General features: G+C 39.4%; 1 protein-coding gene and 1 non-coding gene across 2 annotated transcripts in view; both read left to right on the top strand.

The window, feature by feature from the left end:
- Nucleotides 1–22,656, top strand: part of LOC140228789 (tryptophan 5-hydroxylase 1-like) — a 217,221-nt gene that overhangs the window by 180,240 nt on the left and 14,325 nt on the right. The window contains exons 8-9 of the mRNA XM_072309063.1: nt 6,686–6,784; nt 7,943–7,989. Coding sequence (XP_072165164.1) covers nt 6,686–6,784; nt 7,943–7,989 — 146 coding nt within the window. The remainder of the gene's footprint in view (nt 1–6,685; nt 6,785–7,942; nt 7,990–22,656) is intronic.
- On the top strand, nt 16,254–16,326 carry Trnas-gga (transfer RNA serine (anticodon GGA)). The gene has a single exon. It is a non-coding gene; the product is annotated as a tRNA-Ser (tRNA).

The raw sequence follows: 22,656 nt of genomic DNA, 5'->3' as shown, positions 1-22,656 counted from the left end.
ATTCCCTGGATTCATTATTCCAAAGGTCCGTTATTCCGAGAATGAAAAAGAAGAAGGTTCGTAATAAATTCAGGAGGTTCCTTGTTCCGAGGTTCTTATTCCGAAAGTTTGTTTATACGAAAATTAAATATCAAGCTTAGGTTCTCTATTCTGAAGGTCCGTTCTTCTAAAAGTGGAATGGGCCCGATATTCGTTTAGGTGAAAACGATATGAGCTTTTTAAATCTGGAGGACTTGGTTGTTAATTTGTTTCTCCACATTTGGATTAACGAACCTTATTTCGAGTTCCAATTATTAAACTTTTCGATTAACTTGCGGAGATTCCTATCATTTACAGAATAACAAAGCTTCATGATTATGACAAACCGTGTGAATAACGAGCCTTCGAAATAACGCGCTGCAAAATGTTCTTTATAAGGAACCATATTGTGTAGTTTCGAAGTCATAAAACATCAATCTAAGTTAAATAGACTTTGTGTGTTTTGTTATGACGAAACTTCGGAGTAACAAACCTTATATCATTTCTGACTAGTATAATAACACAAATTCTCCTCGATGACAGTGTGTAAGGAGCAAACGCAAAGGGATTTCTACTTTAACACACTGAAACGTGAAGCGTTTGCCCTCCGCAGCTACAAAACTTCGTATTTCGATAACGGAGCACATTTCTTTTGTTTTTCTTTGTCAGTTCTTTCTCATTTTCAGCTGTGATTTTGTTCGTTGTAAGCAAATTTTGCATTGTAGACTTAATATAACAAATTTAGGACCTGAAATTTTGATAACAACATAATGTCAAGGACGTGCACTGTATCGCGATTACATGGGAGCGTTAATTTTTTGAAATCAGTCAACTCTTAATGCGATCTTGTTTTATGTCTTTTTTTCATACGGACTTGGGTTAATAACCGATCTTTAGTTAAGACATCTAGACTTATAAAAGATCATGTCAAAAACACCATCCATTTTGTGTGTGTGTGTGTGTGTGTGTGTGTGATGGTATAATGAAAGGGTATAATGAAAGCGTATAATGAAAGCAATGTGTGGGGAAAATACCTTTTTGAATTTTCAGAGGTTACCGATGGCCTGCTTACAACTGACAAGACATGACATTTCATTTGATTCTTTTAACCTGGAGTGTAAATTTACACAATGGTAGTCGCTTTAATTAACGAGTTACTGTAACTGATTTGCTTGATGGAACATATTAGTGACAAGGCGTAATGTTTTATCAGAAGGACTACGTCACTGAGTTTACACGTACGTTCGTACGTCTATCTCTACGAGAGATAGAAAAACTGTTTTCTTTGATTCCTGAGCATGAAAAGAGAAACAAGCTTTTACAATTGAGAATTGGTAATAATTATTTAGGATCTTGCAGAGGAGTTTGTTCTCGACATGAAATCGCTGTTTGTTGTCAATAGAGTGCGTTTCCAACTCCACAGAACTGCATTGTTCAATATCTTGTTTGTTCCGAACGTCCGTGAGCTTTATGCGAACCTCCGTGATGAAAACTATGCTATGTTTGGTTATAGAGACTGCCTAGATCAGATACATCATAAAAAAGCATCTTATTATTTCGAAGTAAGGATTATAGTGTGGGATGGTGAAATAAGAAGTCGAAATATTGAGTTTCAGTAAAATACGCGTAATTTGGAGAAGTGTTTAGCGAAAGAGTAATATTTCAACAGAAACAAATTTTGTTAAATATTCAGTCGTCTACCATTACGTACAGGTTAAAGGTACAAGCTCAACATTTTGCCAATACATACGCATATCCCTTAAGATATTTCATTACCATTCGGAACTAAATCAGATCGTTATCCCTCGGATAGGACATGAAATGGAGGTCCCGTTTAGCAACAACTTATGCAGGTAAAAGATCCCGTTTCATTCATTAATCGCAAAGAGCAGGGTGTTTAACCCTATGAAGTGGTCCCACCTCACATCCAACTGGACCCCATGGAAGACCAGCTTAACGTAGCTGAATATGGGCTATCCAGCCATCTTCTCAGATGGAAAATGAACAAACAAACAAGCTATGTTAAATGGTATTCAAATGTATGTGCAGTAGTATTCCTTCTGAACAGGCTTAACTTCCGCGGTGAATAAAAACTTGTTCCTGTGGGTTTTGGAAGATCCTGGTATATTTGGGTTCAATTAAAGCTTGATTTATACTTTTTTCAGGTAAGATACACGATTTTGAGTAATTCCTTTTTGAATTTGGTGCTGTTTTGGCTCAATTGTACATCGTTCAAAATTCTTACCCATGTATATATATATATATATATATATATATATATATATATACATATATGTATGTATTTCACACATGAGGTTCCCCGTGCACAGTAGTCGGCACTGTTTGCTACCATCATCCTTAAATTCAGTGAAAAGTTTACAGCTGTTATGCCTCTCTGGCACCATCAAAATATTAGCTTTTTGTGCGGAGAGACTTCAGGTTTTCGTCTCTATAAAAATGGCAAAATCTAAATCCAACTCCACCCTGCAGACAAACGAACGCATATTGCAATTGAATTTGTACTTGCTGTGAAACCAGCTCTTTACCGGATATCTTGGAGATGGTAGGATATAGGTGTGCCAGCAATGGACCCTGTAATACTACAGATGCGACAGAATGATTGCAAGATTGTACTGTTTTCTCTATATGCAGAGGTTTTGAACACTAACAATCCACTCAAATTGGTTAACTGGTATATATTGGTGGTCTTGATGGCATTGGTGAAGACACGAGTTGGGTATTTTTATACTTATGTTTCTTTTATTTGGGCAATATGCTGTAATATATGTGTATGTTTATATATATATATATATATATATATATATATATATATATATATATAAAACACATGTATATATATATATTACGAGTGGATGTAAAAATCACAGGAAACGCGCCGTCAACAAAAAAACGGATAAACAAACAACAACATAAGGTAACAGTTGATAGTCCAGTAATTACGAGAGTCATAATCACGCAGAATGCTTTTGAAATTATCCTTATATTGATATTTACTATAGTGGTCATGGATGCAGCCATTTCTTATGACGTAATCAGAATATGCGACAAATTTCATTAGAATACAAAGCGAGATTCATAAGCTCACCAGACAATTTGCAACACCAAATACCCGCAAGCCACAATATTTACTCCATTGATGGTCGAAATGGAATAACGTCACATCTTTGGAGTCAGAGTATGGCGACCACAACGTAGTATTCTATAACTTTTTGGCATAATGAAATTTTCAGTCGTATCTTTTTGTTCGTATATCATAAGCTCAATATAATATTTTTTTTTCAGTACATGAAAAATTCCAAACGAGGCATATCGGAATATCTCAGTATATTATACTATTGTGACAGTCATTTTGGATGCCGTTAATGTTTGGCTGACATCACAAATTCGATCAACTGAATTTAATTTGAAAATATGAATTATTGCTTTTCACCATGGGTATAATCCCAATAGCACAATATTTCACCATTTATATGAAAATATCTAAAAAATTTCCATTTATATATGACATTTGTCAAAATCTCAAAACTTTCAAAACAATCAGCACCCTCAAAATGGGAAAGACCATCAATTTATTTTCAATTTTTCACCATTAAGAAAGAAATATTAATATTGGAATTTCAATTTTTGACAGTCATTTTGGCGGTCATCTCGAACATCTAAAAAATCCTAAAGAATGAAAAAAAAAAGTTGCATCAATCAGATTAGGAGTCAGCATCCTCCAAATAGGGTAAAACCACCAATTGTTTTCAATTTTACACCATTTAGAAGGAAAGAGGGTCCAACCTGGGTATTTTCGTTTTTGGCGATCATTTTGGCGGTCATCTTGAATACCTCCAAACCCCATAGGATGCAAAAGTTGTATTCTGCAGAGTCGGGGTTCAGCATCCTCGAAATAGGGTAAAATCATCAATTGCTTTAAATTTTACCCTCTAGAGAAAACTAAACTGGAATTTCCATTTTCAATTCTACACCATTTAGAAGGAAATATAGGCCTACATGGCCATTTTACGGGCCATTCTTAACATCTCAATATCTTAAAGGATGCAAGGGTTGTATCCTGCAGATTTTAATTTACCAACCTCGAAATACGGTAAAACCATCAAGCGTTCTCAATTTTACCCTTAAGAAGGAAACTAAAAGGGCAATTTCTGTTTTTGGCGGCCATCTTACATATTTCAAAACCCTTTGATAAGGGTGCAAGAGTTGCATCATCCAGATTCGGATTCAGCACCCTCGAAATAGGGTAAAACCATCAATTGTTTTCAATTTTTCACCATTAAGAAGGAAATACGTGGAAATTTCCCTTTTATTTGGCGACCATTGTGGCGGCCATCTTAAATATCTCAAAATCCGTAAGGATGTAAAACTTGCATCATGCAGATTCAGATTCAGCACCCTCGAAATAGGGTTAACCATCAATCGTTTTCAATTTTTCACCATTCAGAAGAAAATATGTGGAAATTTCCGTTTTATTTGGCGGCCATTTTGGCGGCCATCTTGAATATCTCAGAACCCTCAAGGATGCAAGAGTTGCATCATCCACATTGGGATTCAGCACTAATTGACGGTGCGATAAAGTGTTTCAATTAGCACGCATCACCTAGGCCTACTGTGACTAGGAAGTAACAAAGAAAAATGTACAAAATGTATTAATTTACATTTAAGTGATCCTTTTGGAAGTTGATAACTGTTATGATTAAACATGAAGTGCCCAAGTTCAAATGCATTTTTTTTTCTTTTTTAATTTGCATCATCCACATTTGGATTTAGCACTACCGAAATAGGGTAAAACCATTAAAAGATATTAAATGAACGGTAAAACAAGGTTCAGCCTCTGGCACCCAGACTACCCTGGACTTATGTTCATACAAGTGTTCATACACTATCATGTACTACTGCATATATTTGAAACACACGCCGTACTGATACAAATGTATTACGCTGCAAACAAGTCATAGCTTATCTTCATGGATGCGTGTTCTACTCGTACAAAATAGATTCGTATATCCTGTTTTCGAAACATCTCTATTACGTATGCTACATATTTTCTTGGTACCTTCTTGTGGAACCACCCCTTCCCCATCCATAAATCCATCCATTAATGCAAAACGAATCACTGGATTTGTTTCCTCGAAGGTCAAATTCGTCATTATGATTTGTATAAGAGCGAATCAATGAACTTTCTTGACCCCAATGACACGGACCGAACATTTTTTAGTAGTATAGTGCCAAAAAAAATAGATGAAAACATGAATAAATCATGTTATAAAACATTACAATAATAATACAAACTGTGATAAAAACGTGAAAACTGACAGGTACGATAAAGTGCTTTAATTAGCACGCACCACCCAGGCCAACATGAAGTCCCCAAGTTCAAATGCGTTTTTTTTTTTCTTTTTCAGAATTTAAAGGTAAAAAACAAAGCATCGGTATTTGATTCGAAGACGAGGACATAAACTGAGCGGTTTTTTTTTTTTTTGGGGGGGGGGGTTCTGCTGTAGAAGGAGTTTATCTAACAACATGTGATAAGTATCACCCCATACTAAAATTCCATGGTTCAAATATGGCAGTATTTAACTTGAAATAGCATCATCCATGCAGACGAAGAAAAACAGTATAATAATCTATTTCTTTCGCGTATATTGCGCGAAATAATATATGACACTTATATGACAGTTTATTGTCAACACAAACACTAAAAAAATGATAGAAGAAACTACTTCGAGCGGTACTTCGAAATGGCACAATGTTGAAAGAAAGGCTATCTATGGAATTACTAAAAAAAACATACATTGTCTTTGTAATATTTTTTGATAAATTATTTGTGTAAATCCATTGTACACTTCATTATTCACCAGAGATATATTCATCTTCAAGTATAATTGGGTACTGAAAATGTCAAAAATGGTAGAGTTCTGGGCAAGATGGGATAAATGGTTTGAAATAGATCAAAATGCTTACGGATGGACTCATTGAAATCAAAAGCACCTCCCAGAATTGTGACAAGACACACATACACACACACACACACACACACTAATTTCCAGGAACACCGCAACAATTAAAACAGACCTTAACAACGATAATACGATTTACCGTCAAATCAATTTCCATAATCAAGTTGTGATTATAAAAAAAAAAAATACATGGTCACTCGCTCATAAATTTTTGAAAAGAGCCATTCACTGCACAAATTCAAATTCACCATGCTTTGTCATGAACTCATCAGACAATCAGCAATTTCTATACCGGATAAATTTTCATGTCAAGAAAAGTGCAAATTTTATGTCCTCTACAAAAGTAGGTGATACTCACTCAAGCGTAACGCGTTTTCGAACTTTTTGTTTTATGATAGAGAATTTCAGTATCGCCTATAGATATTAAATGGTGTAGGCAGCTTTCTTATTTTCCAACACGAAGTGGTGCAATGAGGTGCATTAGCCACCTTATACGTATAATTCTTTCATATTCATTGGATGCACTTAATCCAACTACAAAGAACAAATGTATTTTGGTGTTTGAAAAATGAAGCTCTCAGACTTTGTCCAAGTACGTACTGCTTTTCAGTGCCCCAGTCTTACACCAAATGCGTCAGACTTGCTCGATAGGTCTCTGTTACTATGATTTCCCTCCCACCCTGCAGGGGTCGAGTGTTCCACGAGCTCAGTAGACTGTATCCTTCTTACGCGTGCCAAGAATACCTGCGGAATTTCAACGTGCTTAGACGTGACTGTGGATACAGGTGAAGAGACATGATTCTGTCCATTAGAATAATGAACGAATATTTGACGGCAATTTCTAGCTATGCGTGTAATAAAGAAGTTAAAGCATTTAGAATTGTATCAAACTTTCGAGCTGAGACAAATCAAACCCATCTTTTGTTTTGAGACCATCATGACGTCAATGATGTTCTACTCCTCTAAACAAATAACAAAACAGCAATGACAACTTGCTAAGTATTAGAATTAGTCTCCATCTTGCATCACTTAAGACTTTCGTGTTGTTTTGGGGTCATCCCACGAGACCGACACCCACGAGTCATATGGCTCACGAGACCGACATTCATGAGTCACACAGCCCACGAGTTATAGAGCTCGAGAGGCATACAGCCCATGAGTTTGACACTAGGCAAATAAAACCCACGAGTTCGACAACAAGCTAAAAGACTCACGAGACCAACACTACGCAAAGAAGGCTTACGAGACCGACACTACGCAAAAGGGGCTCAAGAGACCGACACTGCATAAGAGAGGCTATCGAGACTGACACTACGCAAATAAGGCCTACGAGACCGACAGAATGAACAGGATCATCTATAGGTCAACTGCAAGTGTTTATCTGTACAGTGTGTTGCATAAATGGCATAAAAGGGGAGAATAAAACGAACAATGTATGGCTTCAAGTTAGGTCTTCATAATGATATTGTCCTAATTTAGATAGGCTTTCCCCATTTCTAGCTAGAGATACAAGATGTAAGAATTTCCCCTTTTTTCATCTCTCCACTAGATATCCTACCCGACTCACAAGAAGTTTTAGAATTTGTCTCTGTAATTATAATGTATGATAATGTATGTACATGATCATTTTGAAAACGGTAAATTTTTTACAGAATAAATGACTCATGGATGTCGGTCTCGTTACGTGCACCCATTGTTTTGATATCCCTTTTATTTATGATTACTAGTCACGTTAGGTTTGCTGCTGCCAAGGCAACTATCACCTCTCACGTAACAATCCAGCTTCTGCGTGAACAGTTCAGATACTAGACATGGACTCGTTAGAAATTTAACTTGTCTCTTTGTGCAAGTAAAATTGTACTAGTTTACGTCATAATACCCGTATCTCTTTCCTAATCATGCACCGGTCTCAAACAATCATTTTATTCTCCTTCCTCCATTAGAGAAGACAACATACCGCAGCTGGAAGACGTTTCGAGATTCCTCAAAGGTATGGGCACTCAACAAATCTGTTTCTAATTCATGGCACTTGGTTGACATGTAAACACTTTTGCCCTCCCCCCCCCCCCCCCCCCGGTCGGGCAATGTATGTTACGAATATTAAAAAAAAAAAAAAAATGTATCATTGCAAAACAAATAATGTGTAATGTATAAAGAATGGAGGCACCCACTGAAAAGACAATTCTTCTTATATATTTGCCCTCTAAAGAAGAAGACATCACTCGACAGTCCAAGCAAGTACCCTGTGAGGGATAAACCTGAAATACCCTCTCAGGGCTATTCAGCGGCTCAACGAAGCGTTGCGATCGTTATCTCTATTCTCATTGCCGGTCGTTCCGATTTATGACTAGAAATTCTGCGGATTTTGCTGGCTCGTGCGAGCGCTGCACGCTCGCCATGAGCTGGGTGGCCCTGTACACCCACATGCAGGCCGGACAAGTCGCAGCGTCACATACCAGCCGGGGAGATACCACACACAGTCTTCACATCCACCAAGTATTGTAAAGTAACTCGCGCTAAGATGGATTGCAACAATTTGCACAAATCCAAACCAATTTAAACTACACTAAGTACACGTCGTTGCAGGATGATATAAACACAAAAAATAAACAAAATACACAGTTCCCCCACACTCATGTACGCACACAAGCACAAGCACCCACAGCAATCACAAGGGTGTCAACAACATCAAAAGCAAAAACAAAACGAAAACTGGCATCATTCAGAAAGTGTTGAATTCGAGTATCTTATATGTTATCAAGATACAGTTGTGACTTGTTTCTTGAGAAGAACGTATAACTATTTTTTTTTCTTTTCAAATCATTTCATGATGTATCAATTATTAAATCTGTATTTAATAGTCACATCTTGTGTCATCTGCAGTGTGGATATTAGTATAATATACGCATCTATAATATAAGAGTAAGAACATCTTCTATAGACGATCGAACGCAATTTCAAAACCCAGTTTTGGCAACTGAATGGATTTCGTTCTCCTACCTGCCCGTGGCCGGTACACTTGCCGAACTGTAAAGACGAAGGTATCACACATCTCCTCAACTGGAACTACAGCTGTATTTTCAGTTATGATTCTCTCACAGTCCCAAGTAGATATAACACAAAACGCCATCTTAGTCTTCATAAAATGTTATCGATGCAGTCATGGCGGCGTATATTCCATAATTCAGGGAGGTGGAAAGAGAATTGAATAATTATGCCTAGTTAGTGCACAGGGATAGACTGTACCATGCTAATGTAAGGTCTCAGTGGCAGCTGACTGGTATCGAGGAAAACCCACTAAGGAATTAAGATTAAAAAAAAACAACATCACTCCCCCACCCCACCGAAGAACCCTGGCTGGTATGTGTACGTAACTTTCCACAGCAGACACTCTGCCGAGCGAGACTCTGCCGAGCGAGACTGCCTTTTCAATGTCACAGCACTTTCCCAACGACGCAGGGACGTGATCAGTTCACATTTGATTTTTCTGATAAACTGCGTTGATACCATCTTTTAATGTCCCCTGAAGTTCATACTATAAAGATGTAAGCATCGATTTCATTCTACATAATTCATTTCCAAAATTTACAGTTGTGATTACATGTACATTACATCAAATGTGAGATGAGTGAGGTTCCTTCGTACAGCAGCGAACAGCGGCAACCAAGCAAGCAACGCGAGCCAGAGAGCAATACGATAACCATTCCACGTGGGCTAACAGCACGGAGGCACGCGGTGTGTGCGCGTTTTTCTCTGTTTCAGTAGCGATAGCCTGACAAAATTCAGACCGGATTGAATGAGACTAAGTGGACAAAATTTTCGAATATGTTGTGCTATGACAGAGAGCGTGTGAATTTTGCTCCCCGCGGATTATCCTGCAAAAGAGTCTATGAAAGGAAAGACTAATAATCTTCACTCTGAGGGAAAAGGAGCGCAATCCGCGGGGAGCAAAATACACCGTGTGTGTTTAAACACACGCATGTCGAAGCGGTTTTGTCGGTTCCCATAGACTTTACACGTGAAGGCGATTCGCTTGGCACTGAGCCAGGTTCGGCGAGCTCGCTCGGTTCTCCCGTTTTATCCTCTATAGGGTATTTCGGCGTTATCCTTCACAGGGTAGTTGCCTGGACTGCTCGAGAAGGGTTCGAGACAACTGTTCAAGACAACGGAAGAGACAAGTAAATACAATGAGGCAGCTACATGCACATGCAGAAGTATAATGAGAAATAGTTGTGCAGCGGGAAGGGAAATAGAGGAAATTTTGTACTTGTATTATATCATTTCTAATGCCTAATTCGGATTTCATAAAGAGCACAACACAGCTCAAGGAATTCTCTTGAGTCGTCAAACCCATAGACCAATTTTATCATACAATGGGAGTTTTCCTGGACTTCTCCAGGCCTTCGTAACCACTGATCATGAAATACTCATTTATCAATTGTGTCACAATGGTATCCATGGGAAGGCCTTGGAATGGTTCAGGAGCTACCTCACTGATCACAAACAATTTGTTTCTTTGTGTGGTCAAAGCTCCAGAAATAAATTGTCAAATGCGGTGTTCCTCAAAGCAGTCTACTGGAAGCTTTTTTTTGTTTGTTTGTTTATAACGTATATAAATGATATTTTTTTTAAGTTTCTAATGTTTTATCTCTTTGTTGTTTGCACATAACTCAAACGTTTCTTTTTCACATCTAGATCCCCGGATCTCCGGACAGACGTCATAATTAATAACTAATGATAATAATAATAATTACGCAGTACCCACTGCATGTTATGAGGATTACCCAGGTCGAAAAACCAGTTGAAACCAGTAGAAACCAGTAAGCATTTTTAACTGGTCTTTACTGGTTTTAACTGGTCTTAACTGGTTTCAACTGGTACCAGTTGAAATCAGAAGGTAACTCCAAATTTCCAGTAACAAAATAAGCAATTCTAACTGAAACCAGTTGATACCAATTGAAGATGTACTGGTACCAGTTGATACCAGTTTAATCATACTGGTACCAGTTTATACCAGTTGAAGTTGCACTGCTTACAAGTTGAAACCAGTACAAGTCTACTGGTACCAGTTGTAGTCTTACTGGTACCAGTTTATAGCAGTTGAAGTTGCACTGCTTACCAGTTGAAACCAGTACAAGTCTACTGGTACCAGTTGAAGTCTTACTGGTACCAGTTTATACCAGTTGAAGTTGCACTGCTTACCAGTTGAAACCAGTACAAGTCTACTGGTACCAGTTGAAATCTTACTGGTACCAGTTTATGCCAATTGAAGTTGCACTGCTTACCAGTTGAAACCAGCAAGTCTACTGGTACCAGTTTATGCCAATTGAAGTTGCACTGCTTACCAGTTGAAACCAGTACAAGTCTACTGGTACCAGTTGAAATCTTACTGGTACCAGTTTATACCAGTTGAAGTTGCACTGCTTACCAGTTGAAACCAGTACAAGTCTACTGGTGCCAGCTGAAGTCTTACTGGTACCAGTTTATATACCAGTTGAAGTTGCACTGCTTACCAGTTGAAACCAGCACAAGTCTACTGGTACCAGTTGAAGTCTTAATGGTACCAGTTTTATACCAGTTGAAGTTGCACTGCTTACCAGTTGAAACCAATACAAGTCTACTGGTACCAGTTTATATACCAGTTCATATCTCATTGTATACCAGTTTTCAATTAGTTCACCAATTGAAACTGAATTAAAAGGTTAACAAAACTTAGTTAAAACATTACATTAAAGAGTAAACAAAACACAATTAAACAAAACATTTGATGTGATTGAACTTGGACTCTTAATGACTTCAACTAAATGAAACTGGAACCAATTAAGATCAGTTGACACTTCAACTGACAGACTGTATTTTGACCAGTTTGTGTGTGTGATTGTGTGTGTGTGTGTGTGTGTGTGTGCGTGTGTGCGCACGTGTGTGTGTTTCGGTGTGTGTGCAAATTAGTTTACACAATTTGATACCCATGTAACAGACTGGACTTGCTTATAACTTCATTCCATATTAACACCCACTAAATCATTGAAATTCTAATACCAGTTGATACCAGTTGGTTTCTATTGGTTTTTACTGGTTCTTTTGCTCGTGAATATTCATAATCTTGTGTCATCTGCAGTGTGGATATTAGTATAATATACGCATCTATAATATAAGAGTAAGAACATCTTCTATAGACGATCGAACGCAATTTCAAAACCCAGTTTTGGCAACTGAATGGATTTCGTTCTCCTACCTGCCCGTGGCCGGTACACTTGCCGAACTGTAAAGACGAAGGTATCACACATCTCCTCAACTGGAACTACAGCTGTATTTTCAGTTATGATTCTCTCACAGTCCCAAGTAGATATAACACAAAACGCCATCTTAGTCTTCATAAAATGTTATCGATGCAGTCATGGCGGCGTATATTCCATAATTCAGGGAGGTGGAAAGAGAATTGAATAATTATGCCTAGTTAGTGCACAGGGATAGACTGTACCATGCTAATGTAAGGTCTCAGTGGCAGCTGACTGGTATCGAGGAAAACCCACTAAGGAATTAAGATTAAAAAAAAACAACATCACTCCCCCACCCCACCGAAGAACCCTGGCTGGTATGTGTACGTAACTTTCCACAGCAGACACTCTGCCGAGCGAGACTCTGCCGAGCGAGACTGCCTTTTCAATGTCACAGCACTTTCCCAACGACGCAGGGACGTGATCAGTTCACATTTGATTTTTCTGATAAACTGCGTTGATACCATCTTTTAATGTCCCCTGAAGTTCATACTATAAAGATGTAAGCATCGATTTCATTCTACATAATTCATTTCCAAAATTTACAGTTGTGATTACATGTACATTACATCAAATGTGAGATGAGTGAGGTTCCTTCGTACAGCAGCGAACAGCGGCAACCAAGCAAGCAACGCGAGCCAGAGAGCAATACGATAACCATTCCACGTGGGCTAACAGCACGGAGGCACGCGGTGTGTGCGCGTTTTTCTCTGTTTCAGTAGCGATAGCCTGACAAAATTCAGACCGGATTGAATGAGACTAAGTGGACAAAATTTTCGAATATGTTGTGCTATGACAGAGAGCGTGTGAATTTTGCTCCCCGCGGATTATCCTGCAAAAGAGTCTATGAAAGGAAAGACTAATAATCTTCACTCTGAGGGAAAAGGAGCGCAATCCGCGGGGAGCAAAATACACCGTGTGTGTTTAAACACACGCATGTCGAAGCGGTTTTGTCGGTTCCCATAGACTTTACACGTGAAGGCGATTCGCTTGGCACTGAGCCAGGTTCGGCGAGCTCGCTCGGTTCTCCCGTTTTATCCTCTATAGGGTATTTCGGCGTTATCCTTCACAGGGTAGTTGCCTGGACTGCTCGAGAAGGGTTCGAGACAACTGTTCAAGACAACGGAAGAGACAAGTAAATACAATGAGGCAGCTACATGCACATGCAGAAGTATAATGAGAAATAGTTGTGCAGCGGGAAGGGAAATAGAGGAAATTTTGTACTTGTATTATATCATTTCTAATGCCTAATTCGGATTTCATAAAGAGCACAACACAGCTCAAGGAATTCTCTTGAGTCGTCAAACCCATAGACCAATTTTATCATACAATGGGAGTTTTCCTGGACTTCTCCAGGCCTTCGTAACCACTGATCATGAAATACTCATTTATCAATTGTGTCACAATGGTATCCATGGGAAGGCCTTGGAATGGTTCAGGAGCTACCTCACTGATCACAAACAATTTGTTTCTTTGTGTGGTCAAAGCTCCAGAAATAAATTGTCAAATGCGGTGTTCCTCAAAGCAGTCTACTGGAAGCTTTTTTTTGTTTGTTTGTTTATAACGTATATAAATGATATTTTTTTTAAGTTTCTAATGTTTTATCTCTTTGTTGTTTGCACATAACTCAAACGTTTCTTTTTCACATCTAGATCCCCGGATCTCCGGACAGACGTCATAATTAATAACTAATGATAATAATAATAATTACGCAGTACCCACTGCATGTTATGAGGATTACCCAGGTCGAAAAACCAGTTGAAACCAGTAGAAACCAGTAAGCATTTTTAACTGGTCTTTACTGGTTTTAACTGGTCTTAACTGGTTTCAACTGGTACCAGTTGAAATCAGAAGGTAACTCCAAATTTCCAGTAACAAAATAAGCAATTCTAACTGAAACCAGTTGATACCAATTGAAGATGTACTGGTACCAGTTGATACCAGTTTAATCATACTGGTACCAGTTTATACCAGTTGAAGTTGCACTGCTTACAAGTTGAAACCAGTACAAGTCTACTGGTACCAGTTGTAGTCTTACTGGTACCAGTTTATAGCAGTTGAAGTTGCACTGCTTACCAGTTGAAACCAGTACAAGTCTACTGGTACCAGTTGAAGTCTTACTGGTACCAGTTTATACCAGTTGAAGTTGCACTGCTTACCAGTTGAAACCAGTACAAGTCTACTGGTACCAGTTGAAATCTTACTGGTACCAGTTTATGCCAATTGAAGTTGCACTGCTTACCAGTTGAAACCAGCAAGTCTACTGGTACCAGTTTATGCCAATTGAAGTTGCACTGCTTACCAGTTGAAACCAGTACAAGTCTACTGGTACCAGTTGAAATCTTACTGGTACCAGTTTATACCAGTTGAAGTTGCACTGCTTACCAGTTGAAACCAGTACAAGTCTACTGGTGCCAGCTGAAGTCTTACTGGTACCAGTTTATATACCAGTTGAAGTTGCACTGCTTACCAGTTGAAACCAGCACAAGTCTACTGGTACCAGTTGAAGTCTTAATGGTACCAGTTTTATACCAGTTGAAGTTGCACTGCTTACCAGTTGAAACCAATACAAGTCTACTGGTACCAGTTTATATACCAGTTCATATCTCATTGTATACCAGTTTTCAATTAGTTCACCAATTGAAACTGAATTAAAAGGTTAACAAAACTTAGTTAAAACATTACATTAAAGAGTAAACAAAACACAATTAAACAAAACATTTGATGTGATTGAACTTGGACTCTTAATGACTTCAACTAAATGAAACTGGAACCAATTAAGATCAGTTGACACTTCAACTGACAGACTGTATTTTGACCAGTTTGTGTGTGTGATTGTGTGTGTGTGTGTGTGTGTGTGTGCGTGTGTGCGCACGTGTGTGTGTTTCGGTGTGTGTGCAAATTAGTTTACACAATTTGATACCCATGTAACAGACTGGACTTGCTTATAACTTCATTCCATATTAACACCCACTAAATCATTGAAATTCTAATACCAGTTGATACCAGTTGGTTTCTATTGGTTTTTACTGGTTCTTTTGCTCGTGAATATTCATAAGCTATTCAAATTATCTTCGTGAAAATGAGAAAATATTGTTAGATTTATCTTTTTTTATGATTTGAATAAACATAGAAATGTCTGAAATGCATTAGAAATTTATCTAATGTTATTGCCGTGATATTCACAATTTCAACTTGTATCTCTGATGAGGTATTTTCATATTTTTATAATAAAAGTTTGATCTACTTGGTAACCATGTCTTAAATCATTACAGCAATATAGCCCTATATATATGAATGAAATGTCCCTGGTACTAACTAGGTCTAGGATGTATGCTAAGCCTAAATGTAGTGGTAGGTATAGGATTTAAGACTAGCTGTAGGATTATGTTAGGTTAGATATTAACAATGTCCTGACATACACCAAACACCCATACACCAAATAATTCAACACCGAATTAATTTTGTCAACTGGATCCCAGTTGATTCCAGTTGATACCAGTTGACAACTGGTACCAGTTGATTCCAGTTGGACGAATACCAGTTGATACCAGTTGAATGAATACCAGTTGATACCAGTTGATTTCTAGTCACTCATTCCAATTTCCATATTGAAACCAGTTGCCTTAACTGGGAATCAACTGGTACCAGTACCAGTTGCCAACTGGTTTTTCGACCTGGGTAGAACCAACACTTGCTGTCGGGCGGAAGCGCGGTGATCTAGTGGAGATGACGCCTGTCCGGAGATCAGCAGGTCGTAGGTTTGAATCCTGCTCGAGTATGTACGCCCATAATATTTATCATGGCTACTACTAGAACACTGATCAGTTCAGTGCTTATTTACGTCGATGTAGGGCAATTTGTCAATCAGTTGCAATGAAAAAAATCTCGACGGAAGAATTTCATGGAAATTGAATAATTACGCAGAACTCGCTGCATGCTATGAGGATAGAACCAACACTTGCTGTCGGGCGGAAGCTCGGTGGTCTAGTGGAGATGACGCCTGTCCGGAGATCAGGAGGTCGTAGGTTCGAATCCTGCTCGAGTATGCACGCCCATGATTTCTTTTTAATATAGGTTTTCCCGACCAATTTCGCACTTTTTTCAGTCCAATTAATAATTTGTGCATTCAATTTAGCACAATTTAGCCTAGATGGCATGTTCGGTATTTCAATTTTATAATCTTTTCATTCAAATTCATTTTGGAGCATTCAAATTACCTTTGACATCATTCGAATCAGCACTTTTCCAGTTCAAATTCGTAAGACAAGCACCATTTCGCAAATCGTTCATTTGATTTAGCATGATATAGTCACGTGATCACGTATACGCTGCGCTCGTTCATTCAAATTCATTTTTGGGCATCCAATTTCGCATTTACTGCAGTCAATTTAGCAGACATGTTAATGCTTTTATTCCTTTTTTCGTTTTTCATTCATCATAGGTATTGTTTGCAAACATCTTAACATTTCATATTTTCGTATTCATTCTTTATTCTGATATCGCCTTTGCAACAGTACTTTCAATATATATATATGTATGTGTTTTAATGTTCGATAGCATTATTTCATTCACAGATACATTAATCTTAAGTTTGTTTTGACATTGATTGGGAGAAGGAGGTTTCAATTTACATCGTGATTATTTCTTTCATCTGCATGTTTCATTATTTTCATTTGGTGGGTGGTATATTGCGTTAATCATCATTAAGAATAAAGTTCTTGGATCAGCTCTAGCCATCAATTTGTCCTCAAATGCTTCTATGATTCTTTCCCTGTCTTTTTGAGAGATACGCCTGTATCTAACTCGTACTGCCATGACTGACGTAAGAAAGTGAAGTGAATCTATGGTACTGGTACATGTATAGTTCTGATAACATGTATAAAAGAAGAGGGGCGTTACAGAACAACAAACTTTTCTATACTTAACAGTGTGAGGATGAAACAAAAATTCACATTTAAAGACGTGTAAATCACGGTTCTGACCTTTTCTAAATAAAAATAACATTACGCCAATTTGAATGAACATGTTTGAAATTTGACTGCCCATACGCGAAATTGAATGACTGAAATACCATTCTCCGCCAGTGCTGGCGAATTTGAATGACTGAAGAGAACGTGCAAATTTGAATGCCCGTTTTACGAATTCGAAAGGCACATGTGCGAATTTCATTGATCGAAATGCTAAATTGAATGAACAAGTTGCAATTTTGAATGACAGAATGTGCAGTGACGAGGATTTTCGCTAAATTGAATGAACATTTTATCAAATGGACTGACAAAAGTGCGAAATTGGCCTGGAAAACCTATATCATGGCTACTACTAAAACACTGATCAATTCACTGCTTATTTAAGTCGATGTAGGGCAATTTGTCAATCAGTTGCAAAGAGCTGTTCATTGCTGAGCAGGAAGGCATGTTCAGACTTGAATTTAATCTGCTAGGTGGAGGAACTTGGCTATCAAGATGCTGAAATGGAAACTTTAAGACTGAATTCCCTCAACTCTTCACTGGATTGGGAAAGCTGAAGATAGCATACCACATCACATTGGCTCCAAATGCCAAACTAATGTGTTTGTATACAGCCAGGAAAGTTACTCACTCGCTTCTTACTCAAGGTGAAGAAGGAACTAGATTCCATGTTGAAGCAAGGTGTCAGCTCAAAAGTGACTGAGCCAACAAAGTGGTGTTCAGGGATGGTTCCAGTACTCAGTTCAGTGTCCCAATGTTCAGTTAAAATTTGTGTTGACCTCACATCACTGAACAAAGCAGTTGAACGATAAATTCATCCAATGTCTTCAGTTCATGAAAGCCTTGCAAAAATTTGAAAGAGTGAAATATCATATCATCTTCACCAGAAATCTTCCAAAGAACAATGTCCAACATCCTCGAAGGGCTTGATGGAGTGATTTGTCACATGCATGATGCGATAATCCATGGTGCAGCGCAAACAGAACATGGCATCAGAGTTTGAGCTGTCCTTCAACGTCTGCAGGAAGCAGGAAGTACACTAAATTATGTGTGAATTTTCACAACAGAGATTGAGGTTCCCGGGGCACTTCATAGACAAGACTGTTTTCAGAGTTGATCCAAACAAAGCAAGAGTCAGTCGTGACTTTGCAGCTCCAAGGACCGTGACAGAATTGCAGAGATTCCTGAGAATGGTAAACCAGGTAGGGAAATCCTTCCTGAACTATTTACCATCAGTAAACCACTAAGTTGGTTTCTACAAAGAGATAGTGTGTGAAAGTGACAGTTGTTTTGGGAGAAGCGCAACATAAATCTTTCAATCACATCAAAGAGATGCTGGTCTCGACAGATGTCTTAACTCCCAACAGTCATTGCAGCAGATGCCTCCTGTATCGGAATGGGTGCAATCACGCGTATCAAGTATCAAGGAAACGTAGACCGGTGTGCTGTGCATCTCGATCACTTACAGAGACTGACCAGTGGTTTGCAGTGATCGAAAAGGAAGCACTGGCAGCTACATGGGCATGCGAAATATTCTCCGAGTATATCTTTGGTCTTCACTTCAAAGCAGAAACTGACCACAGTGATTGGTCAGACTTCTGAACTCGAAAGAACTTGCCAAAATGCCTCCATGACTCCAACGCTTCAGAATGAGAATAATAAGATTTTACTCAAAGGTAGTTATGTTCCTGTAAAAAAAAACAGACTACAGCTGACACCTTGTCACGAGTAGTGAGGCCAGAAAGGAGTGATATTAGTGTCATAGAGGAGGTCGAATCATATGCGTCAAAATCAACCATCAACCTACCAGTAACAGTGCGAAGACTAGATAAGAACATCTGAGGATCACAAAATGCAGAGCCAGAGCCAGATAATCAGTGTGGTGGTCAGGTCTGTCAAAATCATTAGAGGAAATGATCTCAAGCTGTATGACCTGTGCTCTCCATCAACAAGAAGTCCACGAGCCTTTGATGACCTCGTCCTTTCCTCCAAGACCATGGAAACGTCTTGGAATGGACTTGTTCGAACACGAAGGGAAACATTCCTGATAATAGTTGCCTACTACTCGAGGTGGATTGAGGTCAAACAACTACAAGGTTAAACAACAACAGTGATTTCTTCGCTGAAGAGATCTTGTCAGTCCACGGGATTCTGGACCCTTGTAGTATCAGACAATGGTCCAAAACTTGCCAATTAGAACTTCAGAAAGTTTGCTGAAGAGTATGGATTTTTCTATACTACCCATTCTCCAAGATAACCGCAAGCAAATAGTGAAGCAGAAAGAAGAGTTCACATTGTGATAGCATAGCCGAAGGAGAACGGTGACACCTTTAGCCCTTCTCTGCTATCGAGTGTCTCCATTTCAAAACGGGCTTGCTCTTTGTGAACTTCCCATGGGATGTTATTGAAGACCCAGGTTCTTATGAGCTTGCCACACATGCTGCTGCCACGAACACAACAGCAGGAGACGTGGAATCTGTGAGAGAGCAGGAGGAGAAGTAGTGGTCAGATCAGATGATGACCTACAACAGACGTCATGACTCACGTGAGCTTCCAGAGCTACAGCCAGGAGATTCGATTTGGATCCGCGATCAGTCTCGCAATGGGAAAATCACCCAGCAAGAGCAACAACAAAGATCCTACCATGTTCAGCCAGAGCATGGTACAATACGTCGTATTCGCCAGGCGCTGATTTCCGTCCAGGACGAAGCAGCCTACCCAGCAGCCTACCCAGCAGCCAAACCTGAGCCGGCGTTCCGTGAAACTTGTCGGTAACTGACAACTGTTTTAAGCTACTGAATCCTTTCATCTAATTTTCAGAGAGCAAATTTGTCATTGAAAATCACTGACAAAAATTTATGAAGTACCCCCCCCCTCCCCCACCCGTCGGTGCAGATATTTTGTAATCATTGGCTGACTTTCCTTTCAGGGCTTTCCAAATGTTCGTGACATAATGAAAGCGTACAAATGACGCACTTTTGGAGCCATCAATCAAATTTTCGTCTTTAATTATGTGCTTTTACGCAAGATGTCGATCCAGTATTACAGAAATAAATAACAAATGTATGAATAAGCAACTTTGGCTAAGCTGCACAATATCCCGTCGTGGCCCAATATGCTTAGGGGCTTGCACATCCGTGCGTTAGCAACCAAGGGTAGGATAGTGTAGAGTGATAAAGTATTGCGACCGTCCTCAGCGTTATGACGATTTGTTCTGCACAGTTCCGCATCTGGAAAGTTGGTGGATTCAAAATTAGTCAAGAGCACAGGCAGAATTCACTGCTCTGCTGATGTCCTTCATTTCCTCTATTCTATATCCCTCACTCTTTATGAATTGTTTGATTTATTCTTCTAATAGTAAACATATTTCTTCTTTTGTCTCGATGTGCATTTTTTGTCTCGCTCGCGTAACAGAAGCGAGAGAAAGGCTTCTCTAATCTGCAATCACGGTCGCCAATAATTCGGTATAGTTTTTTACATCTCCGAGCTATGAACACCAAATTCACACCACAGGTAAATCACCTAAAGGTGGCTGTCAATTTCGGATATTGGTCTGTCCGACGAGGTCAAATATCAAAAAAGTACAGGAACTTAATTTACTTGATAAGCGATGTATTTTGGTACTCTCAAAAGCTTTGAAGTATGACAACCAACTTAACATCACATGTGCATCACCTAAAGATGCCGGTCAAATTTGATTACGGCTCAGAGGTCTGACAATGGCAATGTACCATGTACTTTAATACCCTGATAGTACTGTACTCTCAATATGTCATTGTAGAATGTGGGAGGACAGGATTGTCCCCTCCATCAGCACCACTCAATGAGGACGCGGCGCATGCCCCGCGGTCACTATGGCGGCCTGGCCAAAGGCGCGTGTTGTTGATCAGCATGGTAACCGCGCGCCTTATTGGCATCATAACGCAAAATTGTTATTGCTTGCTTATGATTTAATTCATTGTTGGATTGACTCGTATAGAATCCGGACGTTCATTTCAAAGCACTCCCGCTTATAACGGATTTCGTCATACAATACGACGAACTGACTCTTTCATAGGTAACGCACGCTAATCATAACGGATCGGCTAGCGAGGCGTCGTGGATGGTGTAATTTGCTCATGTAGGAGACATCTTGTCACGCACGAGTTTGTGCAGCACAACGGTGCTGTGTTGGTTTTCGCTCGTTAGTTTTCCTTCTTTGAATATATTTTAATGTTCACTCTGTCTTTAATCATCTTGATAAATAAGCAATAATTTGAAATTTAAAACATTGTTTCCGAGTTCTTCCTTTTCACCTTCTCTTCAAGCGTTTTGAGCCAGGGATTGTTGATGTAAGTGTATGTAGTAGAGTAATGTGCGTATTCAGTCTGTCACATAATTTTGGTGCCGAAACCCGGGAAGATTAGGCAAAGGAAGACTCATTCGAAATTGCGAGATTGCTATTATACTCTAAATTTGTAGGAAGTTAAAACTGTCATTTTGTATAAGTTACATTGTAAATAAAAAAAACCAACACATGTACCCAACGATGGATCTCACGAGCACCCCACCTCCACGCGATGTCAGAACGCCAGAGGCCATACCTCCTCAGCGGGAACGGAGGACGATGTCTGACCTGAGCCCGATTCGGCCGGTCGTGACTCCACTGTAGATGGCTGGATTCGATCCCATCCCGGAACCACCCGTAAATCCGATTCATTGTGTAACGTCATATCAATTTAAGAATGTCCCTATTTTCTCTGGTAAAGATAAGCAGGGCCCAAGGATTAAGGATTGGGTGAGGGACTTGAGACATCTTCTGCAGATCAAGGGATCGGCGACGCATGAGATCATGTTCAACGAAATCGTCAGACATACATGTGGGAGAGCAAGGGATCTTGTCTTCAACCTGGAGAGAAGGAATGGCTGTATCCCAGCGCCAGAGGAAATCTTCAGTGAATTACTTGAAGAATATGGTGAGTCACATCTGGCAGTATCTCCCATGGCTGCTTTTTATGCCCGGATGCAGCATCCAAACGAAACACCTAGTGAATACGCAATCGCTTTGGAGGCGCTGCTGTGGAAGACGCGTTCAGACAGGACACTCTGCACCCAATTCATTTGCGGGCTGCGGGACCGAGCCGTAAAAGAAAGATTAGCTCCGATGCGACCAAGGGACATGCTCTTCAAGGAGTTGAGACGAGAGCTCCACCTAATCGCCGAGGAGACTCGACAAACGGAAGTGGGCCTGTTTAGACACGATGTCAAACCCAAGCCCAAGGAAGAACCAGACAGAATGCAGGACTTCCTCGAATCTATGCGATGCCAACTGGCCCAAATACAGCACGCACAGCAACAACAGCTGGAAACCATCCACCGACTAGTTGATGGCCATGGACAACTAGGGAACCGGTTGGGAGCTCTTGAAGG

This window comes from Diadema setosum, chromosome 5 (assembly GCF_964275005.1).
Source record: "Diadema setosum chromosome 5, eeDiaSeto1, whole genome shotgun sequence".
Taxonomy (NCBI): Eukaryota; Metazoa; Echinodermata; class Echinoidea; order Diadematoida; family Diadematidae; genus Diadema; species Diadema setosum.
The sequence above is the reverse complement of the archived record's forward strand: the minus strand, read 5'-3'. Positions and strand labels throughout refer to the sequence as shown.